The following is a 24,941-nucleotide window of genomic DNA, read 5'->3' on the forward strand; positions in this document are numbered from 1 at the left end:
TTCTGCAGCGGTAACAACGTAATATTCTGGTCTTGTTCAACACACTTCAGCTTGTCCATGTTCCACAATGCGTAGGTCAACACCGGTGTTACACTGTCTACCGAGATCTGCCAAAGTTTTCAATCATATGCTGTGTTTTAATTTTCGCGAAGTGTCTTCTTTCCTCTGTCTAAGTCTCGACAGCGTTGAAAAAAGATGTTAAAAAGGAAAGTTAAAACTATCGTTTCTCCTGTCTAGTTTTCCTTCTTTTTTTATTTAGTTATATCCCAATTAAAATTGGGAACGAAAAACAAACTCAAGACACGTATGCACATAGTCCCCAAATTTATAAACAATCAGTCTATAATGCAAACAGTTCTTCGGAAGAGGCATGAGAAAGGCAAACATAAATCTAGCACCATTTTCTTTCTGGAATCAAAATCAGGGACTTGAACATAGCTAAACCTGGATCTTTTGCTTAGGTCACATTTCCACACCGTGGCCGGGCTGTTTGTATGAACGAAAAAGTACCAATACATATCGAGAATATACAGAAATAGTGCACATGGTTATTATCAAAACCTTTTCTGTGTTTTGTTGTCTTTTGTATTGTACTTTTCGTTCTCAAAAGCTGTCCGGCCGGGCCCCGTGTTGGAATTGTGACCTCAGCATTTAAGGGTGGCATGCCATGGGCTTTCACTCAAACCAGAGAAGTGCGATACTTTGGCCCACAGCGCCGGATTCTCTGTTCCCCATAGTAACCAGGTGTGTCCTGACGTACAGGACAAAGGTGAGGTGAGGTATGCCGCTGCTGTGTACATATACGTGCCCGACGTTTTTATTGCAGCATAATTTAGGGAACCCGTCGACCAAGAGCGTACGTGCGAGATTTTAAAGAAAGCAGACCTACTTTCAAGATGTGGCCACGACCTTAAGGACGCTATCTACTTGAAGACGAGTTGGTTACTGATTGAACATCTTGTATAGGTTACTCCAGCGGTACTTTAACAGTGAGACTCTTTGAGGAAGTAAAAGGACTGAAAAAAAGGTAGGCCAAGATGGCGGGTAACATTCATGACGACTTCCACAGCCAACTGCTGGCTGGTGAGCGAGAGGAACCGAAGTGGATGAGGAAGAAGCCGCAGCTCACTGTCCTAACGGACAGCGTGGCCAAGGACGAGTCGTCTGATGGCACCGAGGTGCACATGTGTCTGAAGGTGCTGAAGCTAGTACTGTCCATCTTTGTGGGGTGCGCCTTGCTGGCTTGCCTGGTCTCCACCAAGGTTACGACGATCATCATAGCACAGTCTTTGGCTGAAAATTGGAACGCAACTAACGCTACGTCTGAAGACAACTTGAACTGGGTCGGTTCGGAGTTAGACGTGAAAAGAGAGACGGCCATAGTTGCCCTGACCATCATCATCATGATGCCGTACCTGCTCACCTTCATCAGGTGTGTGTGGCGAGGCAGGTGGGGCAAGAACACACCTTGGCCGACCCGGGAGGCACTGCTCTTCGTAAGTATTCGTCTTTATTTTCCGTTTAAACGGATTTTAGATCTGTAAAATCACCAATTGCTGTGCGCCATGGAGGATCTCAGTTAGATGTTTCGTTCCAGTCCGGTAATTTTGGATTTAACAATGGTACAAAATGAAATTAGCTTACTTAATTACCTCCATGAAATGTGTCATGGAGGTTATATTTTCAGTTGCGTTTATCTGTCCGTCTGTCCGTCTGTCCGTCCGTCTGTTGGTCAACAAGATAACTCAAGAACGCCTGGATGGATTGGTTTCATACTTGGTGTGTTGGTAGGGTGTGACGAAAACTGGAAATGATTAGATTTTGGTCCCCCTAGTGGCTTCCCTTGGTACTGCAGCGCAACTTCCGGTTTTGATATCTCGCGATCTGGACATGTTAGGGTCATGAAATTTTGATGGAAGGTAGCTCTCGTGCTTGGGAAGAAGTCATATGAGTTTGGGCCCCCTAGCGGCTTGTTCTGGAACTGCAGGGCACTTTCTGGCAAAATGTTTAAAAGCCAATAAGTCCAGACAGGAACAACATATTTTCATTATTTTTGGTGTGTAGGTAGCTGAGAGAGAGATGTACATAATTAAATGCAAATTATGCAAATGAGGACTTAATTTGCATAATTAATGAGGAAATTCTATAATTACAGTGTTTTACATTATACTACTTACATACATGTAATGTATGTAACCTATGGCAGGTGGAACTTCAACAGATACTAATTATGCAAATGATGACCTAGTTTGCATAATTAATGCGGAAATTCTATGATTTCGTAATGGTGAATGATGAGAATGTCATACTTGGGACATCTGTAAGTTAATCAAAAGTTAACATACATCACGATGCATATATCATGTTAATGCAGAGGTCATTTGCACAATTAAAGAAGAAATTTACATTTACATATCAAGATCATATTTCATGGAGGTATGAGATCTCGGAATTCTAGTTTGACTTAAATTTTTATTCATTACCATTATTTTTATCTATTATCGTTGTAAAGTTCAGTATTGCTTACATAGTAAACATTTAAAGCATTCGTTGGTAAATCTAACTTTTCGTGCAGTGATATAAACTTCCCTAGAAAGAAGGTTGGGCGTAGCCAAGGTTAGTAGGGAGAACAGTAGTTTTGTGAATAAGTCGTGACTATGTTGTCCCCGTGACTCACGTAACAATGCCATAGTTGGCGTTCTGTTTGTACATGTACACATTGCCATACATGCACAGACTAGCTCGCAGCGTTTACTTTTCTTATCTTTCACAAATTAGTTACTAAGTACTAATTTTACCTGCCCCTTTTTTTATAAGTGATCGTTTCCGGGTGGGATCACTACCTGACTCCTTGTTTTTTTCCTTTAGTAAAACAAGTGTCATATAACCTTCACGTCTCACCTAGTTACAACACGTTAGTTTACTGTAAGTAAATAGTCAAACTCAGATAAATCAGCAGTTAACATAAACTTCGGCTTCTGTGTGCTCCTCCGGCTGTGTCGCAGGCCCAATTTCCAGTGCCTCAAACTAAAGAAACTCAAAGTGACTGCAAGAATATAAGTTGTGGCTAACTTGAGTTCACAGTCACGTAGTCTGTGTCCTTTCGTCTGTATTCATCACTGTTTTTCTGAATGAAAAAAATAAAGTTTCTGTGCCACATGCGTCTAGACTTGTCCCGGCGGCTCGATGCTCCCGCCGCACCAACCACGCTCTTAAGCTGCAGACCATCGAGAGTAAATCCAACTACAACAGACTCTCGTTCTTCCCTCGTACAATCAAAGAGTGGAATGAACTTAAGCCTGGTGCGGCGGAGGCGGGGTCCCTCGCCCAGTTCAAAACTGGACTGGAGAGGACGTCCCTGTTGCATTGAGTCGCCCCTACACGTTTGTATATATGTAACGTTATATATATATATTCACCCACAGATTCAGTTTATTTATGTTCCTTAGCGTCCCCTCCTTCAGTTACCCTTGTTTTTATTTGTACCGGTCACCTGTTTTGTAACTAACATATGTGCAGCTGCTCGTAATGCAAATCGGGCTAAGCAGTACATAAGATGATGATGATTAAGTTTTTGCTGACCCTCCCCCCACCCTCCCCCCAGGGTGTTCTGACAGCCGTGTTGGAGGTGGTGGGTCTGACGATGTTCACGGTTGTGGTGATGGCCCTCGCCCGGAGGTCTCTCAGCATCGTCCTCATGAACAGCATCTTCCTCATACCCTCCATGGTCCAGATCTACCGGCACTCCTCGGCCGTAAAGGGATGCGCAACGACAGTAAGTACATCTAACATTAGATCTGTGCTGTACTCATTTTGAAGAAAGTCCTGAAAAAAAATGTAAGAATTAAGTAAGATACAGTGATTACATGTTTATCTAATTGATTGAGTGGAATTCCGAGTTGCCTCATCACCTCTGCTCTGGAAACCACATAGGAACCTTACTCAAGAAAACAGGCCGTAAACCTGTCTTGGAGTTATTTCTAGAGACACCGGCATATGTCTACTTGACTGAATGTGCTCAGCCGTGGTGGACAAACAGACATGTGATGCTTGTTATATCTTTGGTCTTTTCTGATCTGATATTCTTTTGGGATTTTTTTTGTTACCATCATAACAGCTTAAAGAGGGGTGTAAGCAAGCTGGAAACTTCATGCTTAACACTTTGGCAATGTTGCTGGCAGCAGGATCACTGGTGGCAGTGTTGGCTGTGGAGATCGATAATCCCAACAAACGTATGTATCAAACTCCTATTGTGTTAACATTATATTGTTTTTGCTGTTTCTTCTGCCGATCAAAACGCAAAAGATCATGTGACATCTGTCACCATGGTAACTGGTGTTGGGTTACATTATGTTGCAATTTTATGGCAGGAAGGATTTAGATTCCTGTGGGAGTGTCACCATATATATGAATGTCTTTGAGTAAGAATTAACAAAGCAGACCATATCAGAAGGTAAACATTATAGTTATACATTTGCTTGCAAATGTTACCTTTCTAGTTATGTATACTTTACAGCCTTTATCCAACTGATGAAAACCGTTGAGTCAGATTCTACCTGTACTTAAAAAAACTCACAAAGGAAAGTCGAGTGAACTGTGAATGAATTTTTATTTATTCCAACATTTATCACAAGATATGGTGAGGCAAGTGACATAATTTTTTCAACTTATTTTTATGCTGCCACCAACACAAAGGACAAATGCATGAACGGACAAAAAGCCCTACTCATTTTCACCCGAGTTAAGTGAGGAAAGTCATATCAAGTGCCTTTCCCAATGGCATGGCAGGATTCAAACTCGTGACCTCTTGGTTCTGAGCCAGACACTCTGTTGTTACACCACACGATCCACAAAAATTTAACTCTGGCCCAGCAAACACACACCCCATCTCATATCTCCTCCACTTTCTCCTTGGTAGAATGGCAACAGCTTGTGGCGATCCCCGTGTCTCTGCTGTGCCTCTCCTTCGCATGGCTGCCGACCTTCCAAGAGGTGCAGACGATCCATGCCTTGGATGATGATGATGAGGATGAAACCCTGACCAACAAGGCCACCCCGGGAGCGCAGAACGAGGATGTCATGAGCATGCCCACTACCTACAACGTCAACCGCTTGAGGCAGAGTCGTATCAGTACGACCATGAGGTAAACATGGCTCACACCACACTGTTGTACTCTCCAAGCAGAGGTTTGGGTTTTGGTTTATTTTTGGTGTATTTGTAGACATTTTTATAGGGCTTTCTTTTTTGCACTCGTATCTTTTAAAAAAAGGATACTAGAGTGCAAAAAACAAAGCCCAATAAAAAAGCCTAAAAACATGCTAAGAATAAGCCAAAACCCGAAACTCTGCTTGGAAAGTTGTAGGTTTATGGTATTGCATGGACCTATAATAAGATATGGTGAGATATGATAAACTTGTCTTAACCCAGCAGTAGTTTATAGTCCATAAAATATTTCCAACCAGAATTCGGAGATCTCATACCTCCATGAAATGTATGAGTTTTTCTAAATGTTTTTACACAGTACACTACAGTACAGAACAAAATAACACAGGTTTTTGGTTTCAAACACACAGTAGCACCTTTGGCCTGGATATGGTCATGTAGTCATGCTTTTCCCCGAGGGAGAACCTCATTAATCAAACCAGTCAGGCGCTGCCTCCGCACATCTGTTTTCCCTGCCACCCCGCACATCTGTTTTCCCTGCCACCCCGCACATCTGTTTTCCGTGCCACCCCGCACATCTGTTTTCCCAGAAGTTCTGCTGCAGTACCAAGGTCAGCCACCAGGAGGCCCATATTTGACCTTGACCTTTGGCTTCCTAAGACCCACCAGCATACCAAATATCATCAAACACACACACACACACACATACACACACACACACACACACGCGCGCGCCAAAAACAATACCTCCATTTTTCATGGAGGTAAATATACATACAAATATTTCCACTAATATTCCCATCCAGAATGAAAGACATTTATTTAACAGTAGCATTTCAGCTGGAGAGAAGCTAAGGACTTACTTGTAGGGGCTGGTAGTTTAACAAATGGCCACATATTGAACTTATTGTACCATACTACATGTACATTGTAGTTGAGAAGAGAATAGTGTCCAGTGGAATAACAGACAAGAAAAAAACATTCATGACATCAGTTAATAGAAAACAATCAGGATTTAACTTTTTTGTATTTAAACATTTTTTGCCATGGTTTCGACAGGAAGCTGTCGACCTTAGCACCACCAGTTCGACCCAAGGCAAGAATGCCTGATGAAGAGCCAGCCCCAGAAACAACACAGATGGTGGTCGACGTTGATCCACTTCCAGTGGAAAGTGCTAGGTGGCGCTGTGGCATCATCACAAACTTCCTGAAGCTGCTGCTGACGTTCCCAATGGTTCTGCTGTGGTATGTCACTTTCCTGCAAGGTTAGTACATCAGCCTGGCTTATGCTCATTTGTCACATTTCCAAACCGGGGCTCGGCTAGACTGTTTGTGTGAACAGAAAATGTACAATTTGTATCTATATTCAGCAATTACACTAATTGTGCTACCATAATGAATATTTTTTTCAGTGTTTTTGTGTTGTTTTTTTATATCATTTGCAAGCCATAATCAACTTTCACTTAGGAAAAATATGTTTTGAATTACATGTACATAACCTATTTGATAATATCATTTCACCATTAATGTATTAGTGATTATTAAATTGGAGTAAAGATTGTTTGTTAGAAACAACTAAATGTATTAGACTTCAGTTATTCAAGTAGAAAATGCAACACTTCTGTATTGTTAGAATTTGTTGATTTTATAAGTTAACTAAATTTGCACCATTTCCCAATGCCATACATATAGCATTACTTGAATACCATGATATCTAAACACTTGCTTCTGATTTCTTACACAGCTAACCCATACTCGTTTTGGGACCACTCCAAAGAAATATATGACGGGATCATTAACGACAACAGGATTTTTGTATCCTTCATCGTCAACCTGTCGGCTGGTTTCGGTGCCAACCTGTTGGCCTGGATGGCGTGCTCTATCAGGATGGACGTCATCGGATTTGTCATGCCCCTTCTACTGTCCCCCGTGTTCACAGGGCTGTACACCTACATCAAGGAACTCTGTCTCTTTCCTCTCTTCGGACTGTATATTTCTGACAAGGTAAGAGATTATTTATAGTTATGTCTTGAAGGTGCTTTACATGTATGTTTTTCTGCATAGTAGAACGAATCCAAGCTAGCACTCAGATGATTCTCAGACTTTCTCAAAGCATTACCAGTATATCACAAATACATCTTGGTGCTTTAAATATTACAGATCATGGACATAGTTAATTTTCCCAATCACAGCATACAATTCATGACTATGGTACCTTGTAACGAACTGCTACATTGTACATTAGGATGTAATGTTATTGCTGACTGGAGTCCTTAGCGAGTAGAAGAAGGTCAAACATGTACAAGTAGAAAATTTCCCTGACAAGAAAACTGATTCTTTCTAATGCTGTCTCCCAGGATTGGCCTGACATGATGTGTGAATTCCAAGTACGAGACGAACTAGACAGATGGTGGACTGGTGTGGCTGTCATGATTGTCGGGTATTTCACCATGTTCATCACCTCAGTGCGGTTCCTCTTCAGGAGCTCTGCTACCATCATGGAGAAGGAAGAAAAGGTGTGGTAGCCAATTCACTCCCCTTGATAATTTGACATACTCTCTCATAAAAACCTGTTTTTGTCTTTCTTTGTCACCATGTCTCCAAAACCATGTCCATTCATTGCTAGTAGCAATGATTATCATGACATTTTTAACTGTACTCTGCATTTTTTTGCTATGTAAGGCCATGTTGATTTGATTATATTGATGACATAAACTTGCGCATGAATTTTTGGCCGTTTCCAAAAAAAAAAAAGTTTCCAACCACACTGTAAATTGTACAAAACAGTTCAGCAAATATATACCGAAAGTTGCAAAAACAATATTTGAAAACGATTCCAACGTCGTAGAATTCCAAAATCAAACAAAAAACTAAAATGCAAAGAAATTAATTTAAAGAGTAGATTATTCGGCATACCATACTCTGTGGTGTCATTTATTCGACCTTCATAACCACATGGATTTCATGAAAGCAACTTTTTTTTTTGCAAAACTTTTTTTTTTATTCGCGCGCTCGCATCAGTTTTGGGGTTCCCAGAGGATGTCATCCATATAATCAAATCAACATGGCCTAATGTAGTGTTGTACTTGTACTTTGCCCCTAAGGATTTCTCTCTGTATGAGTATTTGTCCTAAAGGCTGCCCTCTTAATGATTTCCTGATGTTGAAAAGTGTAATTTTTTGGTGATGTATTCTGAAATGTTAATCCCTTCATAACCAGTATGGGAAGATTAGCAGCATTGGAAGATTAGCTCCTGAACTGAGATCTATTTTGGTTTCTCCAGCTGTTCTGGTTGCCAGGATACAACACCATCTTCCCGGACCAGTGGCTCATGTTGTCGCGCCGTAACAAGGACACCAGCCCGGAGCTCTATGAGAGATCGACACGCAGCATGAAGAACACAAGAGTCTACATCTGCACAACTATGTACCGCGAGGTAGTCGCCAGTTTCTCTGTACATGTGTGTGTGTGTGTGTGTGTGTGTGTGTGTGTGTGTGTGTGTGTGTATGTGCGTGCATGTCTTTGTGTGTGTGTTTGTGTGTGAATGTGTGTGTTAGCATCTCCTGCATGTTTTGAAAGTTGTCCTCTTAAATTCCCAAAGACAGATTCATTGCTCATAAAGTGGGAGTGTTTACTCTTAAGCACAAAGTAAACGGATGAATGAATGAACAATGAATTAACAAAAATTAAATGATGAGCTTACTAGGTTTTTTTAAGATAGCATAGTTAACGTTACTGTATCAATAATTGTTGCAATCATCAACATATTTTAAGTCGTCTATTCAAACCCTTCAAACATTGTTAATCAGAATGAACAGGAGATGCAGCAGTTGTTACAGTCCATCCGGGGTATCGCAGAGGCTCAGGGTCCAGAGCGTCAGTACGAGTCTCACATCTTCTTCGATGGCGGGTGTCAGAAAGGCCAGCCCACAGAGTTTGCCCTGCAGCTGCTGTCACTGACAGACAAGACCATGGGCTGCACCAAAGGTTGATCAGGCCAGGCCTTGAACTTTTTTTTATTCCAACATGTAATGACTAGACATGGGGACAGCACACTCAACTTCAACTTATTTTTATGCCGCCACCAACACAGAGGACAATACAATACTCATTTTCACCTGAGTGAAGTGAGGAAAGTCGTGTTAAGTGCCTTTCCCAAGGGAACAAGATTGGTGGCATGGCAGGGTTCGAACCCAGGACCTCTTGGTTCTGAGACTAGCACCACACCACACGACCCCACAAACTTCATCCTCTGTTTGACAATTTCTGTAAGCCATAAAATTAATGTCACCAAGGCTGCAAAAGCCTCATTTCAAGGACGCCATTCTCTTCAGACCCTCAAATCTCCTGCTAAAGTGTTGAAGAAATTTATTTCATTTTGAAATGGACCTTTTGAGACACACGCTCATTATGTTTGGTAATCGTCACACTTTGTTTTGTGCTTCACAGTACTTTTATGATGGACTTGCACATACTAAATTAATAGTTGGCATACATGTAGTTATCGTGAGTTCTTTTGATTGGTTGCAAGTTGTTGCAAGTCACTTAAGGAATAAATTTCCTTTGTGTGTCATGCATTCTGCTGCAGTATTTATTGTTATTTTCTCCACCCCAGAGAAGAAAGGCATCCTGCGTCAGGCGCATAAGTGGGCGACCCCATACGGACTACAGGTGGAGTGGCGGCTGAAGCTGGCTGCCGACAGTCACCGGGAGACGCGCTTCTGTATCCATCTCAAGGACAACAGCAAGGTGCCATGGAAGTCTTACTTGTATCAGGGGAAGTTCTATATTCCAACACCCCTATGTTTTTCTTCGACCCCTACATTTTGATAAAGGGTTAGAGTTGTCGTAACATAGAGGCTCAAAACATAACCATGATTCCAATGTTTGTTGTAAATCTTAGTATATATGAGAGAGTCTAGTAAACAAGAAGAGGGAAGCTGTCACTGGTCCTTTCTGTGAGCTTTGCTGTTTGGTTTGCTTTCTGTAACCCTACATTTTGATAAAGGGTTAGGGTTGTCAGAACGTTTGGGTGTCAAAATATATGAGGGTCAGAACATAGGGGTGTAAACACTTTTACAATATTTGTTGTAGAGTGCAGTGAGCAAGAAGCGGAAAGCTGTGACTGCCCTAATCAGTTTGCTTTCTTTAGAAGCTCAACAGATGTTCTCATCTAGTGACCATTGAGGAACCTTTTTGTTTCCTATACACGTTGGATTACACCATCTTCCTTGTGTTTCCAGGTCCGTAACAAGAAGCGATGGAGCCAGGTCATGTACATGTCCTATGTACTGGATCATCTGGGTAAGAAATCCATAACTAAATTTTGTACTCTGCATGTAGTATTTTCTTTTTAACAGCAAAGTCCAGAAAGATTCTTATTTCTTTACTGAAGGGTATTTAGGATTTGGAGGACATATTTTCCTGACATTTTTAGGCTAAAAGTAGTACAGTCTGATTATAAACCACAGTCTAAGAGTGCAGTCAAACTTGTCTAAAACAACATTAACCAGCCATAATCCGATCATCATAAGCAGAAATTGGGCCATGTGCAGTCCCAAACAGTGTAGGTCGCAGCTGCGTTGGACAAATGATTGGCTTAGGCAAGTCTATGGCCTATGGGGAAATAAATCGGGACCGAGAAAAAGCGGTCATTATGGCCAGCTTGTAGAGATGGTCACAAATCAGTGCTACAAAATGCATGCTTCTCACCTTCTCCTACACAGTGTATTATAGTCCCTTGGGTATGGAGTCTGGGGCGGTCAAGGACAGGGAGATTTTGGCCAGCAGTGAAGACAAGGACCATCAGGCCAAATGTGCTCGTCTGAACAGCTCCAACTGCTGGAGGACTGAGGGCCACACCGGCCAGACCCACCAGTTTCTGGAGGTGGATCTAGGTGAGAACGCTGTTTGTCAGTTCTTGTTTCTACTTTTTCGTACATTTTTCTTTCTATATCCAGTAAGTTGACAGAACAAGGACAATTTTTAAGTACCCCGGTAGCACTGCACTGAAATTATACAACTTAACGTTATATCAACAGCGGTTGAGTTGTTAGAATATAGCAATGCCAGAACATAGGGGTATCAAGAACATAGAAGAAGAACTTTATTGCACAACAATTATTTCACATTGTTGTATTCAAACTATTGCTAATATCTAACAATTAAGGACTAAATTTTATAAACTTTATAGGTCATCATTAAACAGTGAGAACACTCTGATTATAGTAATCCTCTGGTAATGTCTAGGTGAGGAGACGGTGGTTACTGGAGTGTCCACCCAGGGGAACCCTAATGAGAATGAGTGGGTGGAGAGGTACAGGGTTTCCTACAGGAAGGACAAGGATGACTTGTGGGAGTACTGCAAGAACAGTGCCAACAGTGACATGGTGAGAGCTCTCTGTTTACCATAATGTAGTTTATCATCAAATGCAGCGATGATGATGATGATTTTTTAAATTATTATTTAAGGCCACACCAATTTAATTTCTTGGTTAACGGATTTTTCTAGAAAAATAATGGAGCGGGCGGGCGAAAAAAAAAGAAAAAAAACTGGCCTAGGCATCTTATTATGGCCCAAAATGGTACGATAGGAGCCATGAAGTCAACATACCAGGCTGGTTCAAAATTTAACTATGAATTTTGAACTTTTAATGATACTACTGCATTGAAAGATGGAATGACTGTAACAAGTAGTAAGAAAAGGACTGTTTTCAACTGTTCAAGGCAAAAGATGATCATTTTGCAGTTGATTCTGAATTTTTATTTTTATTTGCAAACCAGAAAAAAATGAAGCGGCGAATCCGTTAACCAAGAAATTAAATTGGTGTGGCCTAACAGTACAAAACAAACAGGTGTGACTGTAGCAGCTGCTATGCTTGACCAAACCCCACCAGTCCTGCAAAAGTTGTTTCTTTCCTTGGTTTGACAAATGAGGCTTTTCAATTTGCAGTTATGATGTTGATGAGAGGCAGATCTTTATGCACATCACAGCTTCATATTGTCCTTTCTGATCATACTGTACACCCTTGTACCATCACAGATATTCAACGGGAATGTGGACAACACTACTACAGTCACCCAGCTGTTTCCAACTCCAGTCACTGCACGTTACATCCGCATTGAACCGGATGGTGTCCACGGCCAATTGGCTTTGCGTGCAGAAATCCTTGGCTACAGCAGTGAAGGTACATGCATTTCTGACTCAATGAAAAGTTATAATGAATGAATGAATGACGACCTTTATTGCACATTTTTGCCACACTGGGCTAAGTACAGGTCAAAACAAAACATAATGGAGAAATATATACAAAATAAAACTAACTATCATTACATAAATTCGACTTCTCGCTTTTCAGTTATGGTAGAGATAAATGAACAGATATGTTTATCGATGGAAGGTTTGTCCAGTCGCATCAGGAATATGAATTTTTCTACAGTGCTCAAGTGTATGAAATAAGGAAATAGGTTTTGTACAAGCCTATACAGATCACTTCTCTCTTTACTATATAATCTACATTCTATAACAAAGTGACATTCGTCCTCTATTCTATTCAGATTACAACATTTACATAACCTTTGTTCCAGAGGGGTGCGGGTATGTCTTCCAGTTTCAATTTGTAGTTTGTGACTGCTTATCCTTAATCTTGTGACTGCATTTCTGATTTTCACATTTAATATTGTTCTTGTCTGTCAGTGCTTGTGTGTTTTTGGAATCCCCAAATTACACAGTGCAGCATTACCATACATCCTCATTGCTGATATTTTAGTCTGTGGAACTGGAAGACTCATAATGCAGTATTTGTTTGTTTTTGTTTGTCTGAACATTCTTAATTCATGAAAGCTCAAATTGGCATGCAAGCCGCTTTTTGTTGAGGTCATGAGGGAATTCAGAGGTAAGGATCAGTCAAAATATATCAACAAGATCCTTCAAATTTACATCCTTCAAATTCCAACTAAAACTATTATTACACATCTTTAAACATACATGGTACAAAATACATGTACATACACAAGAGAGAGATCTAGTTCGTGTCCATTCGTTTGGGTAAATGTGTTATGTGAGTGCCTGGAGTCCACCATCTCTGAATGCCTTGTTTGTTTTGCCGGGCACCACCCCAGAGAGGGACCGTGATAGCTACATCCTCTGCACGGATGCTGACGTCAAATTCTCCGCGAAGGATGCCAACGCTCTGCTCGATGTCATCACCCGAGATCCGGCCGTTGGCGCTGTGTGTGGAAGGACTCATCCCACTGGGTCTGGACCAATGGTGTGGTACCAGATCTTCGACTACGCTATTGGCCACTGGTTTCAAAAGGTAGGATGCTAGTGATGCATTATAACTAAACTACATGTACATTCAACTCATGTTGAAATAGTGGACTTCAAGGTATCACACAAACAAGATCAGAAACAATTGAAACTATAAGGTAACATTTGCAAAGCCGATTCTTAAATGTAACCTTCAAATGGTCTAGCCTTACAGACTACTGCTCTGTTTATTGTTACTCAAACACATTCAGACAAGTTACCATGGTGATAGACATGTGGTTCTGGACATTGACCTGATTTTGTTTCGAGAAGAAGAAGAAACAGAGCAAAAAATTGTTTTCCTAATCTGCCAGGTGGTCCTTATGTAGAAGTGATCGCTTAATATACAGGTTTGATTAAACCTGATCTTTTGCGTTTTGTTTTGTAGACTGCCAACGACACCCTGGGTACAGTTCTGTGCTGCCCAGGCTGCTTCAGTGTGTACCGAGCCAAGGCCGTGCGGGAGGCTGTGAAGACCTACGCCTCGAAAGTGGACAAGGCAGACGAGTTTCTAACCAAGGACATGGGAGAGGATCGCTGGTTCTGTACCCTTTTGGTGAGGCAAAAGTTAAACCTTCTTGCAAGAACAGATTTTGAATTAAAATCATGGTTTATTCTTTGATTAGGACATCGACAATCCAGTCAAATTATTTTCTACGCTTAATTCACTTCTGAGTCAGTACCTCAGTACCCTTACTTTCGTAGACACTACTAGTAAGCCTTTGGTCCTATGAATATGTATGGAGAATCCTTAAATGTTAAACCTAAACCTTAGTGTTAACACACTAAGGTAGAGTTGACATGTACAATGCACAAGTATAGCTAAAAATGTGAGCGAATTGACACTGAACTTGCGGCTGTGTCACAGCCCCATCCACTCTCTGAGTGACCAAAAAAGCACCACACTACACATCAGTAGAAGAATTAACCTGCGTTGACTTTTTGTTCAGGTTGAGCGTGGTTGGCTGCTGAGGTACACGGCTGTGGCAGAAGACACCACCTACTGTCCCGAGGAGTTTGATGAGTTCTTCAAGCAGCGGCGCAGATGGACTCCATCTACCATCGCCAACCTGGTCAGTAGAGTTTGTTCTGTACCATTCATGTATTTGACTCAGTTCATCTGGAAAGTTCATCTGTGTTGGTAGAATTCATTATGAAAAAGGAATCTTAAAGTTAACGATAGTCCCCAACAAAAATGATCAGACTTACCCAAGTTTCAACAGCAGTTTCTGTCAGCTTATATAGTTTTTGCAACAAGGATGCCCTTTTTTTTACCCGTCACAAGCCTTGAATATCATGCACTGACAGAGTAAACAGGTTTGCTTTAAGCATCTAAGAACAGAGTACTAATTTCAGAGCCCTAAGAGGGCTGATTTTTTGTTGGCTCAGCTTGCCCTGGGACATTGGGCAAGGGTGAGCTGTTAAAAAATTCTTAAGGTTCATTTCCAAGGTTTCACTGAAATGATTTGTATTCAAATTTCAGCAAGCCATTATTATGAAATATACATGTACACTTTGTTTAGTGTACTGATACTTATCTCTATGTTTATTTTCTGTGTGTTTAGGTGCTGTTGATCCGTACGTGGGGCGAGGGACGAATGAAGAACCAGAACGTCTCCGTTTTCTTCATCTTCTACCAGGCCTGTCTGCTGTTCTCCACTCTCATTGGTCCAGCCACATGCATCCTTATCGTCTCAGGTACTGACCCTCAAACTCTTTTTTCTCTTTTGTTTAAAATGATTTTTTTAAATCATCACTAATTGTCTTGAAAAGAAAGTTGGTGTACTTGGCCCATGTCAAGCTCTGGTTGTTTCATAATTGTATAATTGAGTTCGGGATATACATTGTACATGTGTCAGATTGAAAGCTGTTTCAGATGATAGAGGGTCTGTGGGTATAGAACCTCGACCTTGAACAAGGAGATCAGATGATGCCATCTCAGGAAGCCTGGATTGTCTTCCAACACTCATCCCTGTCCTCCATCAGCGATTGTAGCTCAGCTGTGCTGCTGAGTTAGCCTCTACCAAGCTTCAAAAGTAGCTGGAAAGAGTAGAGTCTTAAAGCAGCCAAATAGGCAGATAACATACCAATGGAGTTAGTCTGATAAAAGGATTATTAAATTTTGGCCAATTTCTAAGTCTTCCTGCCACTTCTGAAGCCAGGATGAGGCCTGTGACTGCTAGGTCCTGGGATTCTCTTTTGGCCACAGCAAGTAATTTTTATGGATGACATCAGCGCGTCCATCAATTTTCGCCTGATTTTGAAAAAAAAATATTCAAGAAATTTTGATGTCCTCTGACAGAATTTTGAGAATGTAGGGACCTTGTTTTTTTTACCCCCCCTTTTTATTCACCAGCTCGCATTTGATTTAGAGTCTGCGGAGGATGTCATCCATAGAATTTACTTGCTGTGGCCTTTGGGTGTCAATGAGAGTCCTGCATCTTCTGCCCCTATCCCATAATCTTCCGTGACTAGTATTTTACTCTGCATTCTGTTTTCCAGGTGGTGTGGAGTACGTGTTTGCATACTTCACCTACACTCCACTGTTCATCCAGCTGGCTGCCTGTCTCCTGTATGCCTGGTGCTGCCTCAACACCTCACAGTCCTTCCAACTACTGGTAATGTTTCAAGACATGTATGATACATGTACCTACAGTTTCTCAGTTTCAAGCTGCCCAGGTTTTGGATTCGAATGACATCCTACATTGTAATGCGACTTACCAAACTGATAAAACTTTTCACAGACTTCATCTTGTCTCCCACAGCTTGCCAAGGGCCTGACTCTCATCTACGCCCTCGTCATGACATTGGTTGCCATAGGAACAGCCAAACAGATTGTCGTGGCCTTCATCACTAACTCCTCAGCCAGTGGTGAGTATCTTTTAACATTGCCACTGTAACAGTTGCTTTGCACTACAGTTAGCTATCAGAAAACAGGTGGTACAGTAGGTGTGTATGTTCCAAGCACAGGAACGAATATACCGACAGATTGGAAGTCTAGGCAAAAAAAAAAAAACATGTCACTTTCCTGTCCCTGGTGCTGAAATATGCAGCACATGTTGTTAGTCAACATTGTATGAATGCTTTTGTTCCTTTTCACAGCTTTCTTTCTCCACAGCAATTAGAAAGTATGCACTTGGTAGCTTTGTCAAGCAAGGGGTGGGATCCATACGGTCTTTTTGGCAATATATCATAATATAGTCTGCTGTTAGCAAGGTCACAAGTCTGAAATAGTGGTTTTATTTCCATTTATTATATAGTTATTGGAGCCATGAAGGTTGATTGTTTTCTGTCTTCTTGATCCAGATGTTAAGTTTTTTTCCTATTAGTAAGTTGTTACATGGATTTTCAACAGGGTTGCCGCAGCGCATCATAGCCTGTCCGACGGAAGCTAACAAACTACTCCAGTGTCCTGACAGCCTTGTCCTTAACATCACCAACGCAACCTACGGAAGATCTGACCCATACACGTGCTCAGATGTGTCCACAGTCTGGAGCTCTATCTACTGCCCAGAGTACTTTGCTGAGGCATACAGCCATGCCGCGACCAAGAAGGTTCTTGAGTAAGTAATGGTTGACATACAAATGTACCAGGCCCAGTTGCATCTTTTGGCAAACTTTGATCAAAATTCAAAAGCTAACTAGAAAGGTAACATGTGCAATTTAAAGCAAATGCATAATGTTTACCTTCGCATATGGTCTTCTCTCCTAATTCTTACTCAAATACATTCATATATATGGTGACAGGTCCTGGAGTCTTAATCCCTCCCGCTATAAAATTGCAACATGATGTAACCCAACACTAGTTACCATGATGACAGACGTCTGGTTCAGGTCATTGAACTTCTCTATTTGGAGAAGAAAAAGAGGAAACAGAGCAAAAACGATGTGTTTTCCTTTGGCATACATAACTAAATGCAAGTGCAAAAGAAAAAAAATCATACATTACTAAATCATTATAATATATAAAAATCATTTGTTACATTTAATAAAAACAGTGAACAAGGTGTCTAGCCTGTTGAGTCATGCAACTATATATATCATTGTTTTGGGGCTTGACTTCTTCTCTAATGCTAATCATTTCACATTGCATGCGTCTCCAACTTGACTGACCATGGGTAACAATCTTTTGTATGCTTTCTTTCTTTCAGGGACAAAAATCTTTTCAACTGTAAAGCAAAGGAAAGCTGCAACCTCATTGCCTCCTCTGAATACTTTCCCGCAAATATAACCATGGAAGCGTGGTGGAAGAAAAAGCTGAAGAGCCTTCGGACCAGTCCTACCAACCAGTCGGATCCCTCCCAACCATCCCGATGGAAAAGAAATGCCCCAGAGTTGAGGGCAGGCAGTACTCCACTTCCTATGACTACACAACTTCAACCCACAGCTACACCCACAGCTACACTCGCAGCTACAGCTACACTCGCAGCTACACCCACAGCTACACTCGCAGCAACACCCACAGCTACACTCGCAGCTACACCCACAGCTACACTTGCAGCTACACCCACAGCTACACTTGCAGCTACATCCACAGCTACACTCGCAGCTACACCCACAGCTACACTCGCAGCTACAGCTACACTCGCAGCTACACCCACAGCTACACTCGCAGCTACACCCACAGCTACACTCGCAGCTACACCCACAGCTACACTTGCAGCTACACCCACAGCTACACCCACAACTCCGGATCCACCCACAACTCCACTCAAACCTACCGACCCCCCTCCTCCAGACTGCTCCTCGGTTTACCTGGAGGTCTTCTATCGATGCAGACGACGTAAGTCATTACGTGTTATCTGAACTTCTGTACTGTCTTGCTTTTGGCGGAATTATTAGCACAATGTCATGTAATTACACTGTACTATGCCAGATTATATCGTGTGCATATACCGGGGAAGCACTAACAGACATGTGCTAAGAGTAGATGTAGAACAGTCACTGAGTCTTCAAGGAAGGCATTAGGCATGGTATTACCTTAAAGTTACTTGTTACTATGAGTCTGTAGGAATGCATCACAACTTTCTCACAATACTTCTTCCCTAAGCCAAGAATAATTTACCTGCAATGCAAATCTAATTATATTCTTAATTTGATATTGTTACATTGTGGCAATCTTCCCGAGCATTGAACAAAAAGGTAAATGAAAACAGACCACCCTGGTTGTAAAGGAGGAAAAATTTTGAATTACATGTACACAATCATGTACTTGATTCCTGTTTTTCACTACAGCCAGCGGCTTCGACTTTACCGTGGACATTCCAGCCAACATCACAGTACTCTACTTCCTCTGTCTCATTGGAATCTTCATAGTGACAGCATTGGTCCATCCTTCTGAGTTCTACTGTGTGCTCCACGGCATTTGGTAACTCAACTACATCTGGTTATACAAATTGTGTTGAATGTCTTACCAGAGATTATTAGAGAATGATGAAAACTAAAATACAGCCTGTACACTTTTTCTTTATTTTGAATACTAGTTCAAGAGAAATGTCTTGAATGGTATCTGTTTTTCATTTTTCATCTCTTCATGCAAATTTCAGAATTTTGCATTGTAGACAGGTTCTGTTAGCACAATCTTTTACCAGCATTTATCTTAGGGTCCAGATGATGTTACCCATGTTGGTCTTGTGGTTAGGATTTACTGGCTTTGAATCTCAAATTTGAGATTAACTCTGTTAAAACTACACACTCAGGGAGTCTTCAAAGAAAGGATTATTCCGATGTAATTTAAAGCATGTTTCAGGAGAGACACACCTTGAGCATGTGTACATAAGAAAACTTTCAATGTTGAACTGATTGACTAACCTGATGAAAATAATTCATACACAATAATTATGTATGATACTTTTGCAGGTACCTGTTTTGTCTTCCTGGAGGTTACCTGATTCTGATGATCTACAGCATTTGTAACATGACTGACAGATCATGGGGTGAGCAGGAGTCCTTCTTTTTTAATTCCTTTTTAAATTTAAGGCAAGGCCCAGAGTTGTGCATCCAAACTTCATCTTTTATAAAGGGCAGGGTTAGTGCTGGTGCTGTCATTGGGGTTGGTCATCAGCACTTAGTGTTTTACAAGTACATGGTACATTATGTATCAGGATGCTTGAATTTTTCAGTAAGAAAGCATATCCTTAGAAGGGAAAATTTGCAAAGAAAGCGGGGTGAAATCAAATTGAAGTAGGCCCCAGAAGTTTGCTACATTATTATGTAACATGCTGTATCAAACGCCTTTTTCTACCTTGTTACAAATTTTTGTTTTAGGAACACGTGAACAAAAAACCTTCAAGACAGGAGGAGGAGGAGGGGGAAGCTGGTTTGACAACTTGATGGAGAAACTTCGCCATCTTTGTACCAGGTAGGATAGAGTCTATTATGATAATTACGTATAAAAATATCATCTCACCATTGTTAAGCACTTGGCTGGATTAATTAGCTCCCTGCTATAGAAGCCCAGCTATAGATTCTGAAATAGAATTGAGTACTGCCGTTCTGGGAAGTATTTATCTTCTCAAAACATTTTAAAACAAATTGATGAGATTTGAATGCCAGGTTGGCATATAAGAGCTGTCATGCCAGGTTTGGACTGTAATTTGTGCCATTTTGACTACCCAGCTGCTGTCCCTGGTGCCGACCTGGAGGTGGCTACCAACGCCTCCCGACTTCCGAGCGCGTGAGCGTCGCTAGCACGGCCGCCTCACAATCAGACGTGGAGGACGACACTGCTGATGAGGGGGAGGGAGAGACTGACAGTAAGGAGGAGGAAGGCGCGAAGCCAGCAGCCGATGCTGATGAGATACAGGTGGAGGAACAGTCAACCGAGAAGCGACAGAAATCTGTCGGGTTCACCACACCTGATGATCATGATGATGATGAGGAGGAGGGTAGGAGATATTTTCATGCTTCTTAATATAATAATATTGATTATTAGCAAATCCTTTTGCTAAAATGCAATAAGACACAAAGTATACAACATAGTTACATACAGTACTCAGTACAGTATCCTCAACATCTGGACCCTGTTTCTTATAGATCAACCAAGGTCTTTGAAGAGGAAGAAGACTCCGTGGATTTCAGGAAGGGGTCCGGCTGCCCGCCGCATCGGCAGTCGGCGTCAAACGAGAACCAGGAGGTATTCGCAGTACTACAGCAAGGCAGACGTCGTCGTACCTGTACGTGGCTGGTTGGAGAGGTACTTCCCGCGCTGGAAGGCTGAGCTTAAGGTAGGAAGGTCTGATATATCTCTTCTGAGAGAAATGAGAGAACTTTTCTATGAAATAAGCTTTTTCACTCATACTTCTCAACTACGAACTTGGCCAAATTTGTAATAGGATGGGATACATGATACAGCAAACTCTTGAGTTTTTATCATGTATGGGCATTAAAGTGCTGCAAGTTGCAACAAAATTCAGTTGAATGGCTTACTAGTAATTAAGTACTTGCTGTGTACTAGTATAGTATTACATGCTTTTTTTGACTTTAAAAAAATTGGCCCCAAACCGCATTGTAGGATTCATCATCACAATACCTTATGTACTTACTACAAAATCTTCTTCGCAAATATTAATTAATGCCAACATCTTGACTTCCTTAGGACAAGTTGGAAGAGTTCTTCACAATTCATGGCTATGATGACACCAGCTTTATTTCTGGCATGAAGGACCAGGTAAGAACACTTAAAACCGTCTTTGGCTGCATCATTGAGCATTGTTAGCATTATAACAAACAAAAAATGATATCAGGTTTTAGACTGTGATCTAATTTTTTAAATGTTAACGCTCAAACTGTTTCATACTGAAAATAATCCAAATTACACTTTTTTCTAGCTTCTGTGAACAGTTTCAACATTGCAAAAATAGCACATAATCATGAGTGACATAGCCTTTACTTCCCACATTCCCTGACAAGGCATTTGTTTACAATATTTATTAATAAGCACTTATAACTGATTTCAGGACCTGATTGACATCGGCATGGAAGGAGATGAGTACAGTTTCCACCGCGTGAAGCTCATGGGTGAAATCAAGAAACTCCCAGAGTACATTGCAGATTACAAAGTGCCGGTAAGTTCAACATCATTATTTTTTTTTATTAGCTTGAGTGAGTGAGTGAGTGAGTGAGTGAGTGAGTGAGTGAGTGAGTGAGTGAGTGAGTGAGTGAGTGAGTGAGTGAGTGAGTGAGTGAGTGAGTGAGTGAGTGAGTGAGTGAGTGAGTGAGTGAGTGAGTGAGAGATTATTTTATGAAGAAGATGATTGAATTTTCCTCTTGCTCAGGAAAACACTCGTGAATGGCTAAAGTCCATTGGTCTGCCTCACTACGCAACAAACTTTGAAGACAAGGACGTGGTGACCAAGTGGGACCTGGCTATCATCAAGTCCATGAAAGTAACTGAACTCAACGAGAGGTACGGCATCACCAAGAAAGGTGAGTTGTGGGTTGAGTTTTTCCTTCATTTTATGGTTGATTGATGTGTAATACTATTTAGCCTGACTAATTAAATCATGATAATTGATCAGCTGGTGAAGAAGCTTGATGACTGTAGAGAATTTTGTTGACACAGCAAAAGTGCAGCAACTTTCGTAAGGTCTGTAACTAAACACACAGACACGTGGGTACAAAAGATCAGAAAACACATATGGTGACACTAAAAAAAAGGATCTTGAGCTTCCCTTGAGAGTTTGTGTTACACACTCAGACTAATTGATTTGTGTGGTGGTGATCATGTATACTACAATGTACATTAATTTCATGCTGTCATTTTCAGCCCATGTCAAGCGCGTCATGAATTCTCTGAAGAACATGAGAAACCCGAATGAACGTAAGTTTTATCCAAAAAATTTTATTGTTATTCCTGCTCAATGGAGCAGAGAAGTTCTACAGCATAGAAGTTTGACAGCCTTCTTTTCATTTTGGTACATTTCAACTAACTTGGCTTAGGCTACAGAGGATGAAGTAGAGTACAAGTCACTTTATTTTTAGTGAAATAAGTGCTAACTTCATTTGAAATAAACATAGTAACTGTTACTATTCATGTGTGTCGCTAAATGGTTATGACTAATAGTGCTATAACTACAGATAGAGCATGAAATTAAAATCCTGATGTGATAACATGATGTCCATTGTTCCAGGTGAGGCTGACATTGAGAGGGTGAGGTTCATCGTGGACCAGCTGGAGCCCAAAGCCATGTTGGACGCGACGTCGTCCCGGCTGAGAGAAGCTCTGTTCTGGGAGGCGCTCAGGGCGCAGTGTCTGGATCCAGAACTCACCACTTTCAACGAGGTGGACGAACTCAAGGTAAGATGGGAAGAGTGTACCTTATCTTTAAAACATTATAAGATCTTCGAGGATGAACTGTAATTTTCAAGACAAAAAGTTGGACTCACTCAATTTTTTGGACTGACCAGCTCCAGTTTTTGAGCAATCCGCCACTTCTGTGACGTCAAGCAAAGTGGTCGATCAATCATGATTCCTTCACAAAAACTGGAATTGGTCAATCAAAAATTTGTGTAAGTCCAATTATTTTTGTGTTGAAAATAACCTTGATCCAGTGTAGAGTGTATTGTCCAATGAAAACAACCCGGTGATCTGACTTACCGGTAAAAGTTTTTAAAGAGTACAAAAGCACCGATCATTGTCACTTGTCATTTTTCATCTTGAATGAAATGTTTGGTGGCAAACAGTCAATTCATTGATTTCACAAAATCAGGTAGAGTGCCATGTGACCAAGTCTCTAAAGGCCGGGGCAAGACTCTGAGACCATAATAATTATGATTGATTCTATATCTACCCAGCAAGCACTCGTGGATCTGCGGAACGGTTGGCTGATGGTCTTTGCCGTTGCCAATGCCATCTGGCTCACCCTCATCCTGGTCCTCACACAACAATCCGAACTGGCTGTCCTGGGTTCTAATCCCATCGGCCTGGCAACGGCGCTGTGCTTTGGTGTCATCCAGGCCGTCCAGTTCCTGGCCATGTTGTTCCACCGCGGCCTCACCCTGATGCACCACACTGCTCGGATACCCTACCCGACACGGGTCAGTAATCTACTTGTCGCTCTCTCTCTGTCTCTCTCTCTGTCTCTCTGTCTCTCTCTGTCTCTCTCTCCCTCTCTGTCTCTGTCTCTCTCTCTGTCTCTGTCTCTCTGTCTCTCTCTCCCTCTCTGTCTCTGTCTCTCTCTCTGTCTCTGTCTCTCTGTCTCTCTCTCTCTCTTACATGTATGTACTGTTTAATGTTTATGTACAGCATAAATGGGTCAGAAAGTGCTCTTCAAATAATAACAGTTACAGTAACTGTGATGACCTCACGGGTTGTAGTGTTTTTTGGGAACATTTTACACGTATAACCTTTGCAATTTTTACATTCATTTGATGGTTTAGTGTAAAAAAAAGCTACAAGGTCAGGCTTGCTGGTCTTTCTTATGCCTGCCAACATCTACTCACAAAAAGATTGTGACATTCTAATTTATCATGTTTGATATACTATAAGTTTTAAAAGAAAACAGAAAAAGGAAACTTGTAGTGTAATGAATCATCCTTGTTGTGATGATGAGTTGTTGTTTTTTTCTGAAAAGCGTCCAACCTTCAAGGACAAGACAAGGAAGGGCGGTGAGAGGCTGAGCGTCCAGGCCATACCCACCAGGGGAGATGTGACGTACAACAATTCAGTAACTCATCGACAAAAGTGAGTATCACTGGTACCACTAGTACCATCATAATATTATGAAAAATGAAAATATATCAAGTGGGCATCATGTTTTTCCTATTAATCATATTTTTAAAATCCTACAACTGACAAATTGAATTGGTGCAGTGTACTAAGGACACCCAACAAACTGTACATGTGCTGCCTGGACCAAATCTACAGGCAAATCTTTTGGTGGCTGCAAAGACAGTATCAGATCTATCCTTTTGCCAACTAAAGGGCATAGAAAAGGGTAGATCTATCAGACTGAGTACAAAAAGAAAGCCAGATAGAAATGGCTAAAAACACATCAAAAATAAGCTGAAGCCTAAAGTTCTGCTTATTTATAGAGAGTAGTCTGGACCACCTGAGTGTGTTGTATGAGTTAACACTTTTAGTGAAAAATATTCCTAACGTTTCTTTTTTGTTTCACCCAGCGGTGTGGCGTACTTTAACCGTGCCTTCTCATACGATGAGGATGAAAGAGAAACAGTTCCAAAGGTGTGATGGGAAGGTTCTAACATTCAGGAAGGACAAAAAGATAGGCTCACTCCAACAAATGAAGTACTTAGTCTAGTATTAGTGGAACTCTTAAGTATACTTATCAAAAGAGCAGGGGTCCTTCCCAGTGTAAGTGGTTCAAACCTTACAGTCTTGTCTTGGATGAAGAGTCTTGAAAAGGTGATAGTCACCTGTTGTGTAAATCCTTCCACAAATGTGGTAAATCGAAATAAATTAGGCATAAATTTGGATACTCTGTGGATTATCTACTTGACAAATGA

The 24,941-nt window shown here is 41.2% G+C and overlaps 1 protein-coding gene across 2 annotated transcripts in view; it reads left to right on the forward strand.

Moving 5' to 3' along the window:
* Nucleotides 1-735: 735 nt before the first annotated feature.
* Nucleotides 736-24,941, forward strand: part of LOC109486247 — a 27,123-nt gene continuing 2,917 nt past the window's right edge. Inside the window, exons 1-35 of one of the 2 annotated variants that reach the window (XR_002141187.1) lie at nt 736-1,496; nt 3,605-3,775; nt 4,118-4,232; nt 4,919-5,144; nt 6,224-6,429; nt 6,909-7,168; nt 7,522-7,680; nt 8,448-8,600; nt 8,974-9,151; nt 9,780-9,913; nt 10,408-10,468; nt 10,891-11,061; nt 11,414-11,553; nt 12,207-12,351; nt 13,286-13,482; nt 13,864-14,031; nt 14,426-14,548; nt 15,041-15,173; nt 15,978-16,093; nt 16,241-16,346; nt 16,831-17,038; nt 17,627-18,258; nt 18,711-18,843; nt 19,335-19,411; nt 19,743-19,836; nt 20,094-20,362; nt 20,511-20,701; nt 21,073-21,144; nt 21,434-21,541; nt 21,752-21,902; nt 22,243-22,296; nt 22,607-22,773; nt 23,271-23,513; nt 24,050-24,159; nt 24,597-24,898. Coding sequence is in view for 1 of the 2 variants with exons in the window: in XM_019789982.1 (XP_019645541.1) it covers nt 1,038-1,496; nt 3,605-3,775; nt 4,118-4,232; nt 4,919-5,144; nt 6,224-6,429; nt 6,909-7,168; nt 7,522-7,680; nt 8,448-8,600; nt 8,974-9,151; nt 9,780-9,913; nt 10,408-10,468; nt 10,891-11,061; nt 11,414-11,553; nt 12,207-12,351; nt 13,286-13,482; nt 13,864-14,031; nt 14,426-14,548; nt 15,041-15,173; nt 15,978-16,093; nt 16,241-16,346; nt 16,831-17,038; nt 17,627-18,258; nt 18,711-18,843; nt 19,335-19,411; nt 19,743-19,836; nt 20,094-20,362; nt 20,511-20,701; nt 21,073-21,144; nt 21,434-21,541; nt 21,752-21,902; nt 22,243-22,296; nt 22,607-22,773; nt 23,271-23,513; nt 24,050-24,159; nt 24,597-24,666 (6,000 nt within the window). In the remaining variant the exon portion in view is untranslated. Of the gene's footprint in view, nt 1,497-3,604; nt 3,776-4,117; nt 4,233-4,918; nt 5,145-6,223; nt 6,430-6,908; nt 7,169-7,521; nt 7,681-8,447; nt 8,601-8,973; nt 9,152-9,779; nt 9,914-10,407; nt 10,469-10,890; nt 11,062-11,413; nt 11,554-12,206; nt 12,352-13,285; nt 13,483-13,863; nt 14,032-14,425; nt 14,549-15,040; nt 15,174-15,977; nt 16,094-16,240; nt 16,347-16,830; nt 17,039-17,626; nt 18,259-18,710; nt 18,844-19,334; nt 19,412-19,742; nt 19,837-20,093; nt 20,363-20,510; nt 20,702-21,072; nt 21,145-21,433; nt 21,542-21,751; nt 21,903-22,242; nt 22,297-22,606; nt 22,774-23,270; nt 23,514-24,049; nt 24,160-24,596; nt 24,936-24,941 lie in introns of those variants that run through there. The other variant, XM_019789982.1, reaches the window with a different exon arrangement.

Source organism: Branchiostoma belcheri, unplaced genomic scaffold (assembly GCF_001625305.1).
Source record: "Branchiostoma belcheri isolate BF01 breed outbred unplaced genomic scaffold, Haploidv18h27 scaffold8, whole genome shotgun sequence".
Classification (NCBI taxonomy): Eukaryota; Metazoa; Chordata; class Leptocardii; order Amphioxiformes; family Branchiostomatidae; genus Branchiostoma; species Branchiostoma belcheri.